The sequence below is a fragment of the Hibiscus syriacus genome, unplaced genomic scaffold (assembly GCF_006381635.1).
Source record: "Hibiscus syriacus cultivar Baekdansim isolate YM2019G1 unplaced genomic scaffold, ASM638163v2 tig00111053_pilon, whole genome shotgun sequence".
Classification (NCBI taxonomy): domain Eukaryota; kingdom Viridiplantae; phylum Streptophyta; class Magnoliopsida; order Malvales; family Malvaceae; genus Hibiscus; species Hibiscus syriacus.
Window position 1 is genome coordinate 376,608 of NW_024062964.1, and position 23,334 is coordinate 399,941.

Below are 23,334 nucleotides of genomic sequence, written 5' to 3' on the forward strand. Positions count from 1 at the left end.
AATAAAACTCAAATAATTTAATTTATAAAATATAATTCGTCAACTCAAATAACTTAAAAAAAATTAAGAGATCAGACTTAATCCATCCTAATTATAATTATATATTATCAAATTATAAATAAATAAATAAATAAATAAATAAACTGTATTCGTGAATGAATTGGAACTACGTCACGTCTTTGATTTGATTTGATGGGTTTAGAAGTCCAAAGAGGATTCCCTCTCTCGCTTCCAAATCCCCAATCTGTGTTTTTTTTAAACATGGGTACATGAACTTTCATTTGGAGGATCCACCGCCCCACATCCATGAGATGTGCTTTAATTGGTTGCATTAATAATTATATTTAGAGCTGTAAATGACATGAAATATATAATGAGTTATTAGATATTAATTCGGTTAAAGTTTGAAAAATATTCAACTCAAATAGATTAAACTATAACTTGAGTTCGGCTCGAATTTTTAACGAGTCGAAACGAACTACTATATATTATACTCAAAAAGCTTACAAACTGCTCAAAAATATAATATATTAATATTTTATTTAAAATAAATAAATTATTAATAATAGTAACATTTATCTTTTGATTTTTTTTAAAAAAATAGTATAAGATTTTCATACATTTAGGGTTCAAGTTCGAGTTTGAAGTTTCAATCGAGTTAAGTTTAAGAATTTTTTTTTCATTTCGAGCTTTTATGAGCTTCAGTTCATGATTTATAGTTTGAAACGAGTTTAAAAAATTTAGACTCGCGAGTTTTCAAGTCGAGATCTATTTTGCTCGTTTCATTTACCTATTATCATTGTTAAATTAGGCATGCACCACCAATTAATTTTCCTCTTTCTTTTTCAACCCTTGTTTGTTTTTATAAAAGGAGAATAGATATGTAATTATTTTTTACAGCATAGATTCCTCTTTAAAATGATAATTATTTTCAGGGTAAATTACACGTTTAGCATATCAATTATCGCTTTTATTAAATTTGGTCACATAATTTTTTTAAATAATACCTAACGTTTTATTTTAGTCATTTGTAGTTAAAAAATTTAATTATGATATTAACGCGTCACCATGAGATAATATCACATCACTGTTGAAAAAAAAATATGTCACGTCAACAATTTTGTTAAGTATGATTTACAAATATATATATAATTAATTTTAAAACATATATTAATTTTTAATTATGGGTGATCAATACAAAACCAAAACGTAACGTTAAGTATAATTTATATATATATATATATATATATATATATATATATAATATTATTAAATGACCAAAAGAAAATAAAATTAATAGTTGAAATACTAAAGTTATAGTTTACCCTATTCCTTAATACTTATTTATTGGTTGCAAAATAGATACTCATCTATTAAAACTAAATATGCGAATGAATCTAAATTAGTCAAAATAAAATCTTAAAATTAGAAAGAAAGAAAAAATCGATACTCAAACCTCGACAAAAATGGTAGGTCAAAGTTTCACATTTTTTTTTGCCCTTTTTCCTTTTTGTCCTAATTAATTTTTTCTTAAATCAAAGGACATCTTCATTGTATTTATGCACGATTTGTTTATTCTTATATCAAAGGTCATCGTCATTTTATTCATACCTAAATAATAAGATTAATAAATAAAAATATTTTTTTATAATAATATATTAATAATTTTATATATATATTCAATTGAAGGCATACTTGATTTAATTTGAATTGATCAGAAGATATAAAGATTGATCCGAATCGAAAACTGATCAACGTGATAATAATTTGACTCGAAAATCAATCAATTTGATTTTGATCAATCCTAAAAATTGACATATATGATATTAACTCAACTTAAATATTAATTGATTTGATATTAACTCGATCTGATATGTGGCTTAACTCTATTTATTATAAATCAAAACTAAACTAAATTCGATCCAAATCGAATTAAATCTAAACAAAATATAATCTAAACTCAAAATAATCGCATTCCAATTAAATAAAGATTCGATATATTATAGAAGAAAAGATGGAGAAAAATAAAAGAGTCGTAAATTAGCAAGGCCTGTGGCATTGTTTTAGCAAGTATACTTGGTTATATATATTTTTTATTTTTGGCTGGTTGGGGGTAGGCTTGTAAATGAACTGAACGTTCAGCGAACCGTTCATGAACCGTGCGGCGGGAAGTTCGTTTATGTGCGTTTATTTATTAAATAAACGAACATGAACAAGATTTTATGTTCGTTTAATTAAATGAACGAACATGAACATAGGTCTCGTTCGTTCATTTACGTTCGTGAACGTTCGGTTATGTTCGTTTATATGCGTTTAGTTATGTTCGTTTATGTGCGTTCATTTATGTTTAACCTAATATTCTTAAATCAATTTTGGTGACCAATTTGTATGTATCTTAAAAATATTAATTAATATGATATTTTGATGACCAACTTCATAATTAACCCAATTTTACAGCCTGATTAAGCGGTAATACAAAAAACCCTAAATCTAAAAACAATATTTTCTCAACTCTTCTCCAACTCGTCATTCAGCTGTTCTTGATTCTCAACTCTCCCCACCCTCCACAATTTTCATTTCTGCAACGATTCGACGGAGCTTCAAGTCTTCAACTGCAACGATTCGACAGAGCTTCATCACTTTCCCTTCTTGAACGTGATTTCATAAGGTAAATAATTTGAAAATTTTTTTGGTATGTTAATTTTGGGGTGTGAATTTAGGGATTTTTTGTGGCATCTTGAATTATGTGGAACCCCTTGTACGCCGCTATGAACGGTGCATTCGACCAGTCGGTCTTCTCCAGCCTACCCCTCATTGCCCAGTCATCCACGTTAGAGTTGCCCTTAGGGAGTCCTAGTCAGATTTGCGCTTATATCCTATAGTGGGGGAAGAAAGTGGCGAGGTCAGTGGAGCGCTGCTGGATATGGCTGCAATGTTGCGGAGGAATGGAAAGAGGTGAGTCGAGGTATTTGAATTGAAACGAGTCAGACTCGGGCATAAGGAAGATGAGGGACTCGTATGGTAGGAAGGTTCGAGGCTTGGGAAAGATGAAGACTGTGGACTGGGATGGTGGAAGGAGAACAATATTAAATTTAACATTTTGTCAAAAATGGCTGCTGACATATTGGCAATTCCGGTCACTACTGTTGCTTCTGAATCTGCTTTCAGTGCTGGTGGGAGGGTTATTGATCCGCATCGATCCTCTTTAGGAACTAAGATGGTAGATATGCTTGTTTGTGGAGCTGATTGGTATCGTCAATACTATGGGTTGGAGAAAAATAAAAACAAGGTATTTTTATGTTTTAAGTTTTATTGAATTTGGTTTTACAATGACTAATATATTTTTGGTTTTTTGATTTGTTGTAGCAAAACAAAGATATCATACATGTTGAGATTCCTTGAAAATGAGGATGAATGAATTGGTATAACCTCGCTAATTTAGTATATTTTTCATCTTTTGTTATAACTCCTTTAATTTAATATAATTTTATTTGTTTGATTTTGATCAGGATGGATGATGAATTAACGACTGATCATGAATGCAAGTTGAATATGTTACGAATATTATTGAAGTTGTTTGGATTTCAAGAAGATTGTTTTGTTGAACAAATTAACTTTAAGACTTTATTATATTCATATAGCTTACTTATGATTTATGTATGTTTTTGTCGTGTTCGAACAAATTAACTCTAAAGTCGTTTGAATCATTTAATATCTTTAAAAGATTGATTGAAATATCTGATTTCTTCAAACATTTCATCACTGCTAATCAGCTCTTAGGCTATTATCACTGTAGATTTGGTTGATTTGCATTGTCGACTATTTTTCATGAAAGAACAATGGAAGGTGGGGTCTCCAACGTTTATGTTCGTGTTCATTTATGTTCGTGTTCGTTTATGTTTGTGTTCGTTTATTTATTAAATGAACGAACATGAACAAGCTATATTCCTTAATGAACGAACATGAACAAAAAAAAATTTGTTCGTTTATATTCGTGTTCGTTTATGTTCACTTATTTATTAAATGAACGAACATGAACATACATCCGTTCGTGTGCGTTCGGTTCGTTTACAGGCCTAGGTGGGGGGTGGGGCACAAATACACCGTTTGGAAACATCTTTCATTGGGTCAGAATATCAATAAGGTTCGACAGCATTGGGATCAATATCGTGGCCCTTTTGAGTTCCACCTTGCCAAATTTATATCCAACAAGTCAACATATTATAAGGTTAACTTGTTAATTATTTTTTTTAAAATCATCGGTATTCAATTTATAGATTGACTAGTCTAAATCGGATACTAAAAAAGTAAGAACAATACTCTTAACTCAATTTACTCTATTCACAAACGTTAATATTTGTACCCTTATCTTGCTTAAAATATTTAGTATCTCATCAACAAAACCATCTAATAGTTACGGATGTGAGCGATCAATGTCGAAAGATTGAGAGCTATCTTTGAACAAATACTGTTATAAAGTTATCCCTATGGATGGGCATGGGAAGGTTTGGGTTTGGTTTCGGTCAACCCAACCTGATCCGAAAATTTATATCCTTCACCCGACCCGACCTGACCCAAAAAATATATACCCTCCACCGACCCCTTTTTTGAGATAAAATACGAACTCGATTCGATCCGACTCGAAATAATAAAAATATTATTTTTATTCAATAAAAATAGTGATTTAATTGGAAAAAATAATATATATAAGGATATTATTGTAATTATTCATAAATATATAAGGTAAACTTATATTTTTTCCGGATCAGGTTGGATCAGATATTTTTCACCCTAAACCCAAATCTAAATTTTTTATAAAAAAATATAACTCAATCGAATCAAATTGAGTCGAAATCCGTTGAATTCGACATGTCCATCCCTACTTATCTCTGGTTATTAAAAAAACAAGTATCACGTGAGTAGACAATCACCACGTGCATCTACAAGTTAGGTCTAGACCCCAGACGTAATTTTGACAAAAAGTAACGAGTAAAGAAGAACCCGAGGGCTAAATTGAAAACGTGGATTGAGGAGAGCCGTTTATCATAAAATTGTAATCAGATTACATCACGCTGACATATGCACGACGTCGTCCTATTTAATTATTCACGTTGACCGAAATGTATCGACAACTCGACATTCAGGAGAGAAAACGACAATGGTTGCACTTTGTGGTTTATTCTTTTATTCCGAGGGCTCCAACCGTATAGTTTTAGGGTAAACTACATGCTAAGTACCTAAAGCATCACTTTTATTCCGTTATTGAACCTAAACTTTTAATATTTTCAAAACTATACATAAAGTTTAATTTTTATTTCATTTTAGTACCCTACCGTTAAAAATTTAGGCACTAAAATAAAATAAGAAGTTAAAAATAAGGTACTAAAATGAAACAAGAAGTAAACGATGGGTACTAAAATAAAATAAAAAGTAAATATTAGATATGATTTTGAATAAATTAAAAGTTTAGGTATTAAAATAGAATAAAAGTGATACCTTAGGTACTAAATATATAGTTTACCCTAATTTTTAAATAACAGTTTGAGCTTTGAAGACTTTATTACCACAAAAGTTTTTGGCAAGCTATATCATACCATATTTTAGGGGTGTAAATGAATAGGATGTTTGATGAATTATTTGTGAATCGTTTGTATAACGTCGTTTATGTTCGTTTGTTCAATTAAATAAATGAGTATGAATTTTTTTATGTTTATTTATTAAACGAACAAACACAAATACATGTGAGTTCAGCTCGTTTATGTTCACGGACAAACATTTCTATGAACTCATTTATCTACTCGTTCATTTATGTAAAAACTCGTTTATAAGCTCATGTACTACGTTCTCCTTTTTTTAATATTTAAATTTTGACGACGGTAGTGACTAAATTAAACATGTGATAAATTTTGGAGTGTAAACTATGAATCTTAAGGAGTTACGCACTACTTACGCGATTTTGCTATTTTTCTTTAACTTACAAATGAAGGGGTAAAAATTTAAAAATTGAACATATAAACGAATTCTAAATGAATGCAACACAGACATATAAACTAACGTTAACTGAATGCTAAATGAACATGTTCTTGAACGTTATACAAATATGCTCGCGAACAATAAATAAATGAATATAAATATTTTAAAAATAAATAAGCAAACAAAAAATAATAGTAACAAAATAAATGAACACAAATAGAATATAAACTCTTTCAAAAGGAGACAAACGAGCCCCTATTTGATTTTGATTTAAAATAAAATTTCACAACTTGATACAAACGTCCCAAGCTAGTTTCTTACAGAACAGTTGAGCAAACATTTTCTTCTTTTTTTTTTGGCAATAAAGAAGATTTACAAACATCAAACGAGGGGTATTATTCCTAGCCCACCTGCAGAAGCGAAACAACCTCCGGAGGTGGGTTATAGATCACTTGACTAATAGTTAAAAGATTTAAATTATGCTTGTTGACAAAAGTGGTTGGGATTCAATAATTTGAGCTTGTAAGGTCAAGTTCGAATCCCACCACCGTCACTATTGGTGGACAATATGTAAAGTCCTATGTAAATCTTAATTGAGTCTTAAATATACTCTGGTCTTGGATTAAGGAGTCACCCTTGACTTAAACTTTCGTGTACAAAAAAAAAAATTATAGTTAAAAGTTATGTTTTGTTATGTTTTAAGTCGTGATATATTTATTGAGGATACAAACATAATAGTAATTATTATTATGATAAATTATACTAGAGACCACCTAACTATATCATATTTTCATTTCGATCACCATTTTTGAGTTATTGTCAATCAGACTACTCAACTATTTAAATACATTCAATCAGATTATTAACCGTTAACATTTAATTGAAGTGATGACATGTCAGTTAATAAGATGGTATAATTGCACATTTGATCCTCGATATTCATACATTATTTCAATTTGGTCATAATTTTAATTCAATTTGATAAATTTAACCTCCAATTAGGTGTTGACATGTGTCACTACTAGACTGGAGATATTTTATTAATTTTAATTATTTAATTACAAAATGTAGAACCTCCAATTTGACATGAGTCACCACATGATTGGATACAAAATGTTAAAAAATTTCAACTTGCTCTTGGTGGGGATCAAAACCAACAACCCATAGCCCTTTAGGGCGTGTTTGGTTCGAGATATGTGGGATTATAAACAGTGATATTTTGGGGGTATATTACCGGAAATGTGATTACCTCCATTCCCTTAGGTATTGTTGGATTACCATCGTTTTGGACTAAAATACCCTTAATTTTCCCCCAAAAATATCTTTCTTCTGTCGTTGAATAATAAAAAATCTACGAAGGTTAAATTACAAATTTATCCTTAAACTATTTTAGATTTACAAAAAAAAAATCATAATTAGAATTTTATATAAAGTTCAAAAGTTAAAATAAAATTTTACCCTTCATTAAACCTATTTATCTTTTCAGTTTTATAAAAAAAAATTATATAAATTTTATGAATTTAAAATTTTTAAAGAAAATATATAAATTAATTATAGTAATATTATAGTATAATTCAACTTGTTAAAAAACAAATATATAATAAAGACAATTTGATAAAATATATATTCCAATAATATTTTATTCCTTTAACCAAACACTGTAATCTTACAATTCTGCTAAACCAACCAAACACAAAATACAACATTATCAGTAATCCTATTTCCCGGTAATCTTTTATTCCCACTGGTAATGTTATATTCCGTGAACCAAACGCAACCTTAGGGGTATGCCAAAACCACTAGGGGTGTTCATTCGGTTAAAACGGTGGTCGACCGAACCGAATTATCATTAACCGAATTAACCGAATTTTTTTTTTAACCGTTAGCCGAACCGAACTTTTTTTTTGAAAATATTAACCGAACTGAATAAATTTCGGTTAATTCGATTAATTTTCGAATTAACCGATTTTTTTTAAAATTTTCTAAATTATGTAAAAATTCAATATTTTTTAATTCAAAAAAAATACAATTAATTTAAATAATATATAATTATAAAAAAATTATATGGATTTTTTAATTAATTAATATTGATTTAGGTTTAAAAGTTATTGGATCATAAATTATTAATTGAGTTTTAAATAATTTGGGTTGAACTCATATCTTATATATAATATATTTAATATTTAAAACTTAATTTCGATTAATTCGGTTAATTAATTGATTTCGAACCGAATTAATCGTTAACATAATTCTAGAAAAATTATTAACCGTTTTTCGACTGAACTAATTCGGTGGCCGACCGAATTAACCGAATTAATTTGATTCTATCAGTTAATTCGATTAAAACCGAAATATGAACACTCCTAAAAACCACTGGATGAGTCTCTCAATTGGTATTGTATTCCAACATTTTATATATGGCATTGGAGGGTAAAAAATCAGATGGCGTGGGGTCCGGTGAGGAAATGGTTTTCACAGAAGCAGTAGATGCATTGTCACCAGCCTTAGGAGGTTCAGTATCACAAGATTTGACAGTAGGTTCCACATTGTTGGCCACTGAATGACATTTCATATCATTAGAATTAGCTGGGCGTTTAACATCGGAGTCGTCTTCAGCAGAGGTTTCAACACCAGAAGCTTTAGTTTGAGGTTGAGAGGAGGAATCAGCAGATTCTGAGTCCATTCTACTACTCAAATGCAATCGAAGTTACACCAGTAATCTGTACAAAGGATAGAACTCTTACAGCATGAGTAAAATATTTGATCTGGAAACAAAGCTTGAATGAGCTTAAATAAACAAAATCCAAAAAAAGTTCATGAATTTCGCATTAACAAATGCAATTAAGATTAGCTGCATTTCGATTTTGAAAAAGAAAAATTTACCAGAATTCGGATCCTTGGCTGGAATACGCGCTGCAATTGTTGAAGATGAACAAGAGCGGATGTTGGAATACATTACCGATTGAGAGACTCAGTCGAGTGGTTTTGGCATGCCTCTGAAAGGGTTGTGGGTTGCTGGTTCGATTATATCGTGATAACATAATAACAATTTTAAATATTATTATTATTATTATTATTATATAATGATTATTATTATGATAACATATTGTTATTTATATCTTTTGATTATTAGGTTTCGTCTGTGCTGTTTTTATATTGCATATAAAGAGAGAACCCACGAAAAATAAAGAAAAATTAAAAAAAAAGGGGTCAAAGTGACCCACTAACAAAAAATACCAGTACCTGAAAACGAAATTAAAGGAGTCATTAGCTCTTGGGAAGTGGAACGATTTGTCTAACAGAACAGGACGTCTAGAGATTGGAATATCATTATCCAAAATAATACTAATAATAGTTTTCAACCCCCCCCCCCCCAAAACACAATTTTCATCGTCTTCCTCAAAATTTCACCAGGTGAGCTTTCTGGTCCATTCCCAAGCTTCAAACTTTGCTCTCTAAAACGCATCATTTTCAGTTATTATTTTTTATCAAAGTTGACTAATTTCCACTGATTTAGCTGGGGAAAAAAGTGGTAGGTAACCGAGTTGAAAATCTTGATGTGCGTTCTTGTGAGCTTGGAAGTTGAAAGATTACTTCATTTGCCATTTTTATGTTCTAATATAGATTTTTGGTTTCTGGGTGTGGAAGTTTTTGTGTTGAAGTTGTGTGATTTTTGTTTGGCAGATCAACTTGGGTCAATAAGGGGTTCTCTAATTTGGGTTTTGATTGATTTGATTTCTTTGTAGTTTTAGGTTGCTGCACACTGCAAATTTGGCCCCTTTTCACTTTCTTTTTATAATATTTTGAAAAATTGGGCTGCTAAAACTTGAGTTCGGTGAAGTATTTGATTTGGGAGAGCTGGTGTGTGTTTCTTTTGGAGGATTTTATGATCAAGAGTTGTATAGGACATAATAGTGGCATTTTTGTACAAGGGAATGACTCTTTATTTGGCAATGCAGACAGTGTGTTTAATTTGGCAAAAGCAAGTGGTCAACCATTTTCTTCTGTTCGCAACCATATCCGCACTTCATATAAGGTGGACTTTATTTCTCTTATAATTTAACGAGTAAGTAATTTTCTTTTTAATGCTTGGTTATTTATACTATCCTTGTTTCCTGAAACAGACTACAATTTCATTTATTATAAATCCATCTGCCACCCAAGTTGGATTGCACTTGGAAAGAAGTCGACCAAAAAAAAAAAAAATCTAGTCCCCATATCTAGTGGTAATACAGAAATCTGAGGAGAATCCAGTATGGCTGATGCTAGTCCAAGGACTGATATCTCAACAGATGCAGAAACAGATGAAATGAATCAGAGGGTATTGTTTTTTCATATTTTTTCTCCTTTTCTCAATACTCTAATTTAATCAATTTTAGGACCTCTTAGATGGTTGTCGTTACTTGATGCTCTTCTTTAGAATTAGGCAAGCATTTAACAGTTGCACTATCAAAATGCATCATGCTATTATAAATGTTGGATTTTGGAATATGCTAGAGTAAGACCTGATTTAATGGAATATGCCTAAGTCAAAGGAAGAGGGAACACCTAACAAGATATTGGAGAAGCTGTCGAAATGAACCTTTCATTTATTTGGTCCCGAGTAGAGCACGTTTTTGTGATTTTATTTATGGATCATGTAGTGGGACAAGTTCTGTTTGCTGTAATTGTTGTTATTCTACTTGCTGAGAAAAGATTTAGTTTTGTCCATGTTGTTATCAATCTCATTATTTATTGCTTCTGTGCAGTTTGATAGTGGAAAATCAATTGTTGTTGCACCTTCTGATTCTAGTGACCGATCCAAGAGTAATTTGGACCAAAAGGTCAGATGCTTTCGTAACTATTTGCATGGATAATAGCTGAGCATTAAATTGGTGATATTGAGTGATCTTTGTTTGGTAATGTTCTACAGACTCTTCGCAGACTTGCTCAAAATCGCGAGGCTGCAAGAAAAAGCCGATTGAGGAAGAAAGTATGTTGTTCCCCTTTAAATTTAATGCTTTTATTCTACTTCTTTTTTGAAGGTCATCTTATGTTGTTTCCTTTTATTTTTCAAATTGAGCTTCCTATGGCACTGGTTGGTAGATTCACGAGTTCAAGTGATTATTGTAGACTTCCTGTTGCCTTTATGTTGTTTAATTTTTTTTGTCACTATGGACCATTGGATGCTTTATGCTCTCAAATTCTCATGATTTGAAACTTTGCTTATTGTTATGAGCTTCAGTCCTCGAAATCCTCTCATTCACATTCATCGAAATGTTTGATGTTGATGGTTTTGCTGCATAAAGTACTTTTGCATGAATATCTTCTTGTTTGAGCTCACCTGAATGTTTTGTTTTGCCTAAATATGTTGATATCCTGTATTGAAGCACATCATCCTTTCCTCTTTCTCAGGCGTACGTGCAACAGCTGGAGAGTAGTCGTTTGAAGTTGACACAACTGGAGCAGGAGCTCCAGCGGGCACGGCAGCAGGTTAGACTTGTTCCTTCATAACTACACGAACTGCATTCTCAGTTATTTATTTAAGTAGGTATTACTTACAATTTTGGCATTCCCTGCAGGGTATCTTCATATCGAGCTCAGGAGATAAAAGTCATTCAATTGGTGGAAATGGTAATAATTTTTTTCCTGAAGCATGTTCTTGGTAAACTTTCTTTTCTAGTGATTGTAGTACGAGTTGATTTATTATTGAAGCAACAGAATTATAATTCCAATGACGTTGTGTTCACCGTAGTGTTATCGTGGAGTTTCTTGATTTTTTAATTTGTTCACTGGTATGCAGAATTATAATTCCAATTTAAGCATGCATATATGAGTTTCTCTAATAGTTTTTGTCATTTTTTCCCTCTTTTCAGGTGCCATGACATTTGATGTAGAATATTCACGGTGGCTTGAAGAGCATAATCGACAAATTAATGAACTAAGAACGGCAGTAAATTCTCATGCAGGTGATGCAGAACTTCATATTATAGTTGACGGTGTTATGGCTCATTATGATGAAATTTTCAGGCTGAAGAGCAACATAGCTAAGGCAGATGTTTTCCATTTGCTGTCAGGCATGTGGAAGACACCTGCTGAGAGGTGTTTCTTGTGGCTTGGTGGCTTCCGGTCATCCGAGCTTCTAAAGGTGAGGCCATATGAAGTTTAGGCACAACTTATTGGAATGGCCAACTTTTTTTAAGAATGAAGTCTTAAAGAACTCTATTCGTTTTTAAGGATGAAAAAAATCTCGCATCAATTTCTAAACAATTAAAACTTGAGTTCCCATTGATGTAATTTAATAAACGTTCCGATTTGATTATGAAAAGGCGGTAAAAATGTTGATAGGATTCCTTATATTTTTGTTTTTATGTTCATAATTTGTCATCTTAGAGTTTAATGACAATGCTTGTAGCTTCTTGTAAACCAATTGGAGCCTTTGACAGAGCAACAATTGGTGGGAATTGGCAACTTACAACAATCCTCCCAGCAGGCTGAAGATGCACTATCTCAAGGTATGGAGGCATTGCAGCAGTCGCTGGCCGAGACATTGTCCACCGGATCTTTAGGCTCATCCGGGTCATCTGGGAATGTGGCAAACTACATGGGTCAAATGGCCATGGCCATGGGCAAGCTGGGAACCCTTGAGGGTTTCATTTGTCAGGTAATCCTTTCCCTTTCGAAATGAAAAGTCGATTCACTCGCAGCTTTCCATGGAAAAGCTAATAAGTTAATACTAGCAGGCAGACAATCTGCGGCAGCAAACCCTACAACAAATGCACCGGATATTGACAACCCGACAGTCGGCTCGTGCACTTCTCGCGATACATGATTACTTCTCCAGATTACGTGCTCTTAGTTCCCTCTGGCTCGCCCGACCGAGAGAGTGAAACTCTCGTCTGCTCTGGCTGGTAAAATCAGCTCGCCCGGTAACACTGGCTCCTTGTCATCATGTGTATTTTGTATGTAATGTGTTTTAGTCTTTTCTTGTATTGCATGTCGTGAAATGAGTGTTAGATTATGAGCAGTTTCTCCAAACTGAAAATATGTAGCTTTTCTTTTCACGATCGATCATCATATTATCATCAGTTGCCTTTGTAAGACCAGACTAACCAGTATTTTTGAAGTAGAATTGTTATTAGATGTTCGTTTCAATATATTTTGATTAATCTGTGTGAGTATAAGGTAATATTTGTTCAAAGACTCTTAATCATTTGACATTGAATGTTCGTACTTATAGTATACATTGTGCTCAAACTTGGGATCTCAAGTAGTATTAACAATTTCTTAACCACTACGTTCATTTTAAATTTAATGACGAAGTGATATGATTGTAATATCGTTTTAATTGAATGGTCTATTTATAAATTTTGAAAAAATAATATATTTTTATCAAACTTATTATTAAGTGACATTAACTGTACATTAAAAATGTAAATAATTAAGTACAACAATAAGAACTTATACTGCACAATTAATTACTTTTTATATTACACAATATCTTTTGGGAATAAAATCAGTTAATCGTATTAAATAAAATAAAGATATACAAAATTGCATTAATGATTTATAACTATCATCGTAAACTGAATATATAATTTAAATTTTTTTCTATAATATTAAAACTAACCACTTTAGAACATATAAGGATCATACATGATTTTTTTTAAATCAATCAAAAGATTTGAACAAAAAATAGATACAAACAAATCTAATTGTATCGATAAACGAGCCATAAAAGATGATCAAACTATTAAAATATTGTAAATTAAAACCAAACGTCACAAGAAATTATTCACAAACACAAAATGACTCCATAGTTTAACATTCTAAAATAAGGTTCATTTTTACTCTAAAATAAAACATTGGAAGCTTAAATACTCTAGAAAAAAAATAAGGGTCAAAGTTACTATTCAATCAAGTATTATAAGTCTTTTTGCCCTAAAATAAAACATTGAAAGCTAAAATACTAAAAAAATATAATAGAGACCAAAATGATCATTGTGATAAATGTTATGGACTAATTTTGACATTATACCTAAAAATTTATCTAACAAAATTTGTATATATATTTAATTTAAAACTATAATAACTATATATTTAAAGCAAATCTAGAAAAATATATCAACTCGGTGTTCAAAAATGCCTAACCCGATTGACTCAACCCAACAATTGGAACTTACAAAACTAGATAATTTTCTATAAAAAAAATATCCGACCGGATTGAGTATCTGGCCCGACATTTCTCACATCGAGCCCAAATAAAAAAATAGATTTTTTCCCTGGTTACATTTTTACAATTTGGCCTTTTCCCTCCTAATGTAGTTCATATTTTAAACTTGTTTTAAATACCGCACATTTTACATTGACCTTGATGACTCCAAAAGAAGCTCGAAAAAAAAAAACACCCAACTCTTCGCTTGATTCTTTCATGCCCAAGTCTTTTTTCTTTATAATTTCTCATTCACTGATTATTTTTTTCCCTGTAATTCAACACTATTGAATTCGGTTTCATAGTTCTTCATTTCAGGTGGGTTTTGCCTTCTTTCTATTTTTGCGTTCCCTCCCTAGGAGTGTTCATTCGGTTAAAATGGTAGTCGATCGAACCGAATTATTATTAACCGAATTTTTTTTTCTTTAACCGTTAACCGAACCATTTTTTTTTTGAAAATATTAACCGAACCGAATAAATTTCGGTTAATTTTTGAATTAATCGATTTTTTTATTTTCTAATTTATATAAAAATTGAATATTTTTTAATTCAAAAAACAATTTACAATTAATTTAAATAATATATAATTATAAAATAAAAATTTTATATGAATTTTTTTAATTAATTAATATTGATTTAGGTTTAAAAGTTATTAGATATTAAATTATTAATTGAGTTTTAAATAATTTGGGTTGAGATCATATATTATATATAATATATTTATATATTTAAAATTTAATTTCGATTAATTCGGTTTGAAATCGATTAATTAACCGAATTAACGAACCGAATTTTGTAGATTTGTGGGTCTGAGTTTCACTTTGAGTTTTGGTTTTTGATTGATTGATTAGTTAAATGTAATTAATTTACTAACCATTCTACTTTTATTTTAGTTTGAGTTTTGTTAAATTCAAGTACTTTTGGAATTGGATGATTTCCCCCTGCCCATGGTTTTCATTGGCGGAAGGTACATCGGTGGTGAACTGAAGAAGCTGAGGAAGTCAAACGGTTACATGAGTGTGGCCTAAAAGAACCGATACTCTACTCGATTACCCGAATTACAGATACCCGTAAAATTTGAATACTTAAGTATCGGGTACTTGTAACATCCGGGTCAGAACACGGGTCACAAAATAAAATATCCGAAGATCATAGTACCCGAAACTTCGGATACCCGGATACCAAGTACTCAGATTTAAACACCCCTATATATATATATATAACATTTTGGGGCATTGGTGGGCCATGATCTAGGTAGGCCCACACCTAGATATGCCCCTGATGAATGGTGATAAGAGATTTTAGAGCACATAATTTTATTGGTGAGTTACCACATTTTCATTTTTTATAATAGATATCCGAAGATTATAGTACCCGAAGCTTCGAACCAGATACCAAGTACTCAGATTTGAACACCCCTATATATATATAACATTTTGGGGCATGGGTGGGCCATGATTTAGGTAGGCCCACCCCTAGATATGCCCCTGGTGAATGGTGATAAGAGACTTTAGAGCACATAATTTTATTGGTGAGTTACCACATTTTCGTTTTTGATAATAGATAACAGTTCACTCTATCTCCACGAAGTGAGAATTTTTTCTTCATTTTATATTTTTTTAAAAAAACTTCAAATACAATTTTATTATTAAATTTACATGTAATTTTATAATTTTTTAAAGAAGATTATACAATAATTTTACTACATTTGTGCCGTCAATACTGTCAATTCTTTATATGTCAACCCTTTCATAACCGTTGAGCTACAATGTATCTTAACGGGTATAAGAAGAAGGAAAAGAGTGCATAAAATTTTATTAATATAATCAGAGTACAACCTAAGAAACATACTCCTATATTACAACCTTTCGTAGAAAGCTATACCTAAATTAGGAAAGAAAACAAAAACTGTAATCAAACTTCTACAACCATAATACACCTACAGCAACCTTCAACCAATTAATTTCAATTCGGTTTTGATTATGTCAATTGATATGTATTATTTTGATAATAAATCAATCATTTTTTTTGAGAAAATGAGCATTAAAAAACTCTTTTTAAGACTTATAAAGAGATAAGAGTGATCCAGGACCTTGTATTACCAGAAGAAGAGTCATTGGTTACAACAGACATAATAATCTCGAGACAAGTCGAGTCAAAATACAAGACATTTTCAGACCGGAGAGCCCAATTAGCCAATGTATGTGCCACAATATTACAAACTCTAGGAACAAAACACACTTTATAATTTAAATTAGCATCCAAAATCCTACGAGTTTCCCGAATAACCCAACGTGGACAAGTCCTCCTCTGATCGAGACACCAAAAACTCGACTTCGACACAACTTGACGACGAAGTAGCCATACCGCCAAGCACCTGGCTAACGAAACCTCGGGCAATAGCCTCCACAACCGCTATACGCCCAGTGGGCTCAAAAACACCATCAAGATTGATCTTCATATAACTTGGAGGGGGAGATTTTCATTTCGCATGATCAATACACGAAGATGCTCCTGGAGAAGACCGCAACGTCCTCGCTCTGCCCGACACCTGCACCTGCACCTGGCCAAGAGGTAGTCTTGTTAAAGGGAGGTAGCATTAGTGGACAATATTCATAGGGGTTGAATCTTGTTATCATGCACTTTGGAATTCTTTCAATTCCGGAGGTTCCAAAGTGATACAAGAAAGTGAGCAAGGCCATCTAGATCCATATTAGTAATTACCATGCTTACCTACACTACACAAATAAAATTTTATTTTTTAGGTTTTAGATGATGAAGAAGATTAGAGAAGATTGAAATTAGGATAAATTATAAATAAGATTTTTTTCGTTTTTAGTGTTTTTTTAAATGATTACAATTCATTTATTGAGATAATAAAAAAGAAAATTAAAATATTTTTTATAAAAAAATCTTATCATGAGAATTAATAAAGGAATGATAATATATTTTTTGAGAAAATATTTTTTTATTAACATGCTTTTTTTAAATGTAAGGCACCTAAAATTTTGATTTCTTACGACATATCACATTCTAAAAGACGGCCGTGGATGTTCTTATTTGGAAGGAGTGTGCATTAGTTATCTGCTGATTAAAGTGTTTTCTGTCTTCAAATCACCCTCACCATCTAAAATAATAGGAATTATTGGTCAACAAGGTAAAACCGAGCACAGGATTTAGTTCAATCGATCAAACATTATTGATTAAAGATTATATTATCTTATATGGAGCAAATTGAATTAAAAGGGTCACACTTATCTCTACAGTACTCGAGACGAATTAGTCGATCAATAGATCAAATATCGATGGTTATACAAAAAAAATTATATTATCTTATAAATTCTATTATTCGATTCCGGACATGTGAATTTATAAAAGTATGTGAACCTTGATATTATCTCATAAATTTACTGACAGTAAGTAGTAATTTTTTCTCTCCTTATTTGGGTTGGTTAATTGCAATGTGATATAGACTGATAGGGAGAAAGCACAAGGAGGAGGAGGGGAGCAAGTGGAAGAGGAGATTACCGAACTAGTAGCGGTCACTGGCGGATGTAGGTTGAACTTATGCACGTGACCCTTGAAACTGAATTTTTTATGTTAGTTTTTCATTTTATTAAAGGTGTTCACCTTGAAATTTTATTTATACACACCCGGGAATCTGAATTTCTTTATGTTATTCGTTCATTTTACTAAAGGTACATACCCTAAAATTTTATTTGTGTCCACCTCATACGAAATTTTTTCGTTATTAATACATGTGCCCACCCTGAAAAATATTTTTTGGATCCGCCACTGGTAGCGGTTAGGGGTGAATAAAACTCAATCCGATTCGAAAAAAATTGAATTTTTCTATTAATTAGAATTGATTTAACTTGTAATTTTATAAACTCGGTTTAATTAAAAAGTTTCAAATTTGAACCAAGTTATGAAATATGATTCGTCTAAATTAGAATCAATTAGTATTACAACATTACAAATATTTACAACTAAATTTATATAGAAAATCGAACAATTTGAATCGATTTGAAAAAATTTAAATGAATTTTAAATAATAAAATATAACTTATCAAATCGAACGACTCAAAAATATTTTAACTCGACTCAACTTGGCTCAATCGGATACTCAAACCTCGTAGCTATACAAAACTAGGGAGGGCTTTATACAGCAGGCCTAAAATAATCACATTTTAAAACGGTTAGCCCAATTGTAGACCCGATACTCATAAAAGTTCGTGTAGCCCAAAAGAGAGAAACCCTAATTATCAGTGGTATAAATTCTCCCCATTTCACTCTTCCTGCTTGAGGTGCTGCTGCAGTTTGGAATCTTGCAGAGCTGCTCCCAGCTGAAAAACGAATTTTGCTTTGCAATGGCGGATAAGGCAGTGACTATTCGGACCAGGAAGTTCATGACCAACAGGCTTCTTTCCAGGAAACAATTTGTGAGTACCCCTCTCGTTTCTCTCGGCAACCAAACATGGCTCAATTTAAATTTTAGTCTTAGTTCTTATTTAGTTCTGTAATTTTGTTTTCCCTATTAGTTTCTTCGTGTAGGGTTTAGTATAGGTTTTAGATCTGCTTAAATGAGGAAATTACAAAAGAAAAGAGAGAGCAAATCGTGATGTTTTATTGCATTGCTAATAAGATGCTTCATTTTGAACTTTGCTTTAATGCTTATTTGAATACGATACACTTGGTTGCATACAAAGTATGGTTACAGTAAAATATGTTCTTCTTTTGGGGGGAAACTTAGAAGTTCCAGAATGACTTATATTTTTTTGAGTTTATTGTTAACCTGGTCCCTTTTTTTTTGTAGATCATTGATGTTTTACACCCTGGGAGGCCCAATGTTTCCAAGGTAGACCTATATAATGTTTTCCGATAATGTCGTAGTCTTATCCCAACTGCTCATCTTTTTCGATTGATTGTATTGACTGGTTTTTTATTGTTGATTTGTCAATATCCAAGGTAGACCTATATAATGTTTTCTGATACTGTTGTAGTCTTATCCCAACTGCTCATCTTTTTCGAATGATTGTATTGACTGGTTTTTGATTATTGATTTGTTAACCTTAGGCAGAGTTGAAGGAGAAGCTTTCTAGAATGTATGAGGTGAAGGATCCCAATTTTTTTTGATAGAAGTTGGAGGTCTCATTAAAAACTCCCTTCGTATTCGTTCACATACTAAAAGTATGTTAACGAACATTGGAAGGAAGAAAAGAGTACCTCAAATTTTATTGATAATAATACCCGATATAAAAGACACCACGAAATATCCTCTCATGGTGATGTACACTATTACAACAAACACCTTAACCCTATATAACCTCATCCAAAGCCACAATCTAATCACCTTCTAATTACGCCACTAGCAGTAGGATTAAAACAACGCAACAGAACATAATACAAATTAAAAGCAATACCTACAACCATATAGATAAAAACAAAACCACAATTGAAGAGACAAGATCTAATGAGACTCGTATTCTTCAGGAGCCCAAGAGTTTGGTTTGAATGAAGGCTCTATCTCATGCACCATGACCTTGAAGAAGTTGTCACCAACCTTCAATTCCACCATCGCATCAATTCTCGCATCAGCCTTTATGAGGACTTGAATTTTGCCCGATCAAAAGATGATGGAGACTGACAACTTTCGTCGATAGCTAGTAATAAACCCCACTTATCAACAATGTTCTTGAAAGTATCCCAATTCCATGCGTGAAAAGGAACACCCTCGCAAACTACCATACTCGACGACACTCCATTACCAAACTCTCTGACCAAGCTTCGACTATGGAGAACCACTCTGCGAGAATATTTGATTTATTGTTCTTCACACTTCTCAATGAAGCATTGTCTTCGAAAATCATTAAAATCGCATTACCAGCAGCTCTCATTAAGGTAAAGCCAGTGAGGCCCTTCGCTTGCATTTGTCTAGCGAGATGACCAATTTTGACAAAGTCCTTGCACCTCCCCACTAGACAATTGCTCAACACCTGAAGTTTTTCTTCATCTATAACACCTTCAACTTTATAATGATTCCTCCTCGAATCATCTTCTATCCCGGACTTGCGAAGAACACCTAACGAGGACTTCCTCCAATAGGAATGTCGAGGTTTGAATTTAGCATAAGAAACGCCAACTTTGCTGCCATCGATACGAGAGCCATTCATTTTTGAGATCGCTCTCCTTGCTTCTTCAATAGTTGCATACCGAATAAACCCAAAACGGACCCCTTTCGAGTTTCTTTTTTTAGGAATGAAGGCATCAATAACATGACCATGTGTGCCAAAAATAAACCCAAGTCTCTTCCAATGGATCATCTCTGGAAGGTTTTCGATAAAAATCGTGAAACAACCATTTCTGATCCCATTTCCGATTCTTGGATGACCATCCTTCGACCAATTTTGAAACTCATTTTTTCTCCTTCTCGTTACTTCGGAAAACTTTTCATAAGAGTACCCTTTCATGAAGCTCTCCTTGGTTCCATCCTGAACAATATCAGCGATAGGTAAAGTTGGTGTTGTCTGCACTACAGAATTAGTTCCGAGCTTTTGTTTCCCTCCTTGAGAAGAAGACAGTCCATTGTCATCAATCCTACCAACAGAAGGGTGATAGTCTGAAGTAGCTTTAGCAGAGCAATTTTTCAAACGCCCGGTTGATAAAGGACTATCACCCAACCTCGCTGAAAATACTCTTGAATTTTGATGCTTTTGGGGCGAAGGCGATTGCCTGAAGGTAGAGCCGTCGGCCTCAACTGTCCAACCTGCCTCACGGGCCAAGGCGGCCAGTACATCGTTCATATTAGAACGCTCTGAAAGATGGAAATTACCAAACTGCCGCAATCCGGCCAACATACGTCTAGTGAAGGCTCGCCTGTTCCGTCTTCGGAGCTTTGTCCTTTCCTTTTCACTCTCCCTCTCACGTTTTTCCTTGCCGGAAAATGAAAAATTGATTGCATTGTCAGGTCCAGAGGAAGTACTAATGGAGTTCACAGACGCTGCACCTGCCGCAGTTGTTGCAGCTAAACCACTAGTACGCCTGTGCTTAGACGAGCGTAGAGGTTCCATGGAGAGATCTGGGAAAGATGATTTACTGGAAAAACAAACAGCTTGGAGGATAGTGTAAGATTTCACCGAACCAGATGGATAGAACTGAGAAGTTGGGAAGAGGATTAACTGGAAAAACAGACAGCTTGGATAGGGTAAGATTTCACCGAACCAGAACACTGGAAATAGAACTGATTTTCGACACTAGGAAAGGGAGTTATGGTCGCGAGAAGAAGCTGAGTCCGGTGGTGAGGCGGTGACGACCACTAGCGGCGGGAAGAGGCGTAAATCGACGGTGAACTTCGAGCAGATCTGCGTCAATTGAATGTCTCAATCGCAAATCTAAAGCCAGATTTGGAATCACCTTGAGTCGGTGAACTTCCCAGGAGAAAAAAGCTTCAAACGGTGGTCGGAGTATGGCGGCGGCGGCAGCGGACGGCTGTCGGTGGCAGCGGACAATGGGTGGATGTCGGAGGAGAGAGAAAATTTTTCAAAAGACGCCTGGGCTATTGTAATTCGAAATTTGAAAACACCAAGGTTAGAGAGAAGCTGGAGCTTCTCTCACTAACACGTGACCTTTAGGTTTGTGAAGGATCCCAATTCAATCTTTGTGTTCAAGTTTAGGACTCATTTTGGAGGTGGAAAATCTACTGGGTTTGGTTTGATTTACGATTCTGTTGAGAATGCGAAGAAGTATGAGCCCAAGTACAGGCTGATCAGGGTAAATTGCCCAGGAGTTCCCTTTTGCATGCCTTTTGTCTTTGTATTTGTAGTTGCGAGTTGCATTTGTTTTGGCTTCTCTTTGAACGGGTGATGTACAATGCAAGCCACTTAGTTTTTGCCTTTCTTTTTTCAGAATGGACTGGATACCAAAGTAGAGAAATCGAGAAAACAAATGAAAGAAAGGAAAAACAGGGCTAAGAAGATCCGGGGAGTAAAGAAGGTAAGTTTAACCAACATGTTCACATAGTTTGCTTGAACTGATGTCCATTCTTAATAACTTAAATGACCGGCAAAGCTGATAACCGAACTGTTTTTGCTTGCTTTAAATAGACCAAGGCCAGTGAAGCCTCGAAGAAGAAGTGAGAGCTAAAGGAAGGAAAGGCTAAGGTAAAGCTTGTGCTTATGATATTGCCAATGCTTTGCAACAGTGTTTCCTAGGTGTCGTTTCTTTTTTGGAAACTAGATTTTGGATGTTGTTCTATATGTTTGGTTATATTATTACTACTATCTGATTTTTTTATTTTGAGGACTCTTTCATTGCAGAAATTGAAATATCCCTGAACTTTAAGTCAGATTTTTATTTAGCTACAATGATGTCTGAATTTTTTTGGTTCGCATTGATATATGAATTTGTCTAATTTTTGTCATAATATTACCGAATAATTTTAGCCCCTAAATCTTGTTGTTTCCGTTAGAAACGATGATGTTGTTGTCAGTTGTGATAACAAGGCTTTGATCAACACTGACCCTACTGCCCCTATTGCCCATGCGGAGGTTACTGCAATAAGAGAGCTTAGATCAACCCTAGTAATGAGAAATTATTTCATGAATACGTTTCATCGTGTTATTAATGGTCTCAACCAATTAAAAAGAGACTATCAATCTTTTGTTTACATGTCATTCACACAATTGAATTTTATTTTTCAAAATAATTTCTTTATTAATGCATATCAAAATAATTTTTCCAAATTATCCTATTATATTTTATCTTGTTGCTTCCATGTTTGATAGTTTCCATTTATATTATTTGAGTATATTTGAATATTACTATATGGTTTTTTAAACATGTAATAGAGGATAAGGATTATATTCTTAAATTTATGTCTGAATATGCGTCCTACACTAAAATTTAAAATGAAAGGTGATGACTCAGATCGCATAAAATATAATGAACACTATCTTTTTCTTTCCCTTTTCGTCTGTGTTATTTTCTTTTGGTAGGTTAAGCAACACCTATCATACGAGGATGATCAAATTAATATAATTTTTAATATCAAATTAAAATTGAATTGATAAGATATATAAATTTTAAAGATTGAAATTAATATAATTATATCATTTCGCTATTTGTATTGAATTATAACATTAGAGAGTTCCTTTTAAAAAAATTAATGACTA

At 32.8% G+C, this 23,334-nt stretch overlaps 2 protein-coding genes across 2 annotated transcripts; both read left to right on the forward strand.

Moving 5' to 3' along the window:
* Positions 1–9,369: 9,369 nt before the first annotated feature.
* Positions 9,370–12,873, forward strand: LOC120151358 (transcription factor TGA2-like). Its single transcript, XM_039163844.1, has 10 exons — positions 9,370–9,387; positions 9,933–10,009; positions 10,098–10,294; positions 10,722–10,796; positions 10,886–10,945; positions 11,368–11,445; positions 11,535–11,586; positions 11,829–12,100; positions 12,368–12,616; positions 12,696–12,873. Exons 3-10 carry the CDS (start codon positions 10,229–10,231, stop codon positions 12,840–12,842), a joined length of 999 nt encoding a protein of 332 aa, XP_039019775.1. The 5' UTR covers positions 9,370–9,387; positions 9,933–10,009; positions 10,098–10,228; the 3' UTR covers positions 12,843–12,873.
* Positions 12,874–18,443: 5,570 nt separating this feature from the next.
* LOC120151369 (40S ribosomal protein S24-1-like) lies at positions 18,444–22,524 on the forward strand. Its single transcript, XM_039163852.1, has 6 exons — positions 18,444–18,606; positions 18,981–19,022; positions 19,241–19,282; positions 21,806–21,934; positions 22,070–22,156; positions 22,267–22,524. The coding sequence occupies exons 1-6, from the start codon at positions 18,535–18,537 to the stop codon at positions 22,297–22,299; spliced, it is 405 nt and encodes a 134-aa protein (XP_039019783.1). The 5' UTR covers positions 18,444–18,534; the 3' UTR covers positions 22,300–22,524.
* Positions 22,525–23,334: the final 810 nt, after the last annotated feature.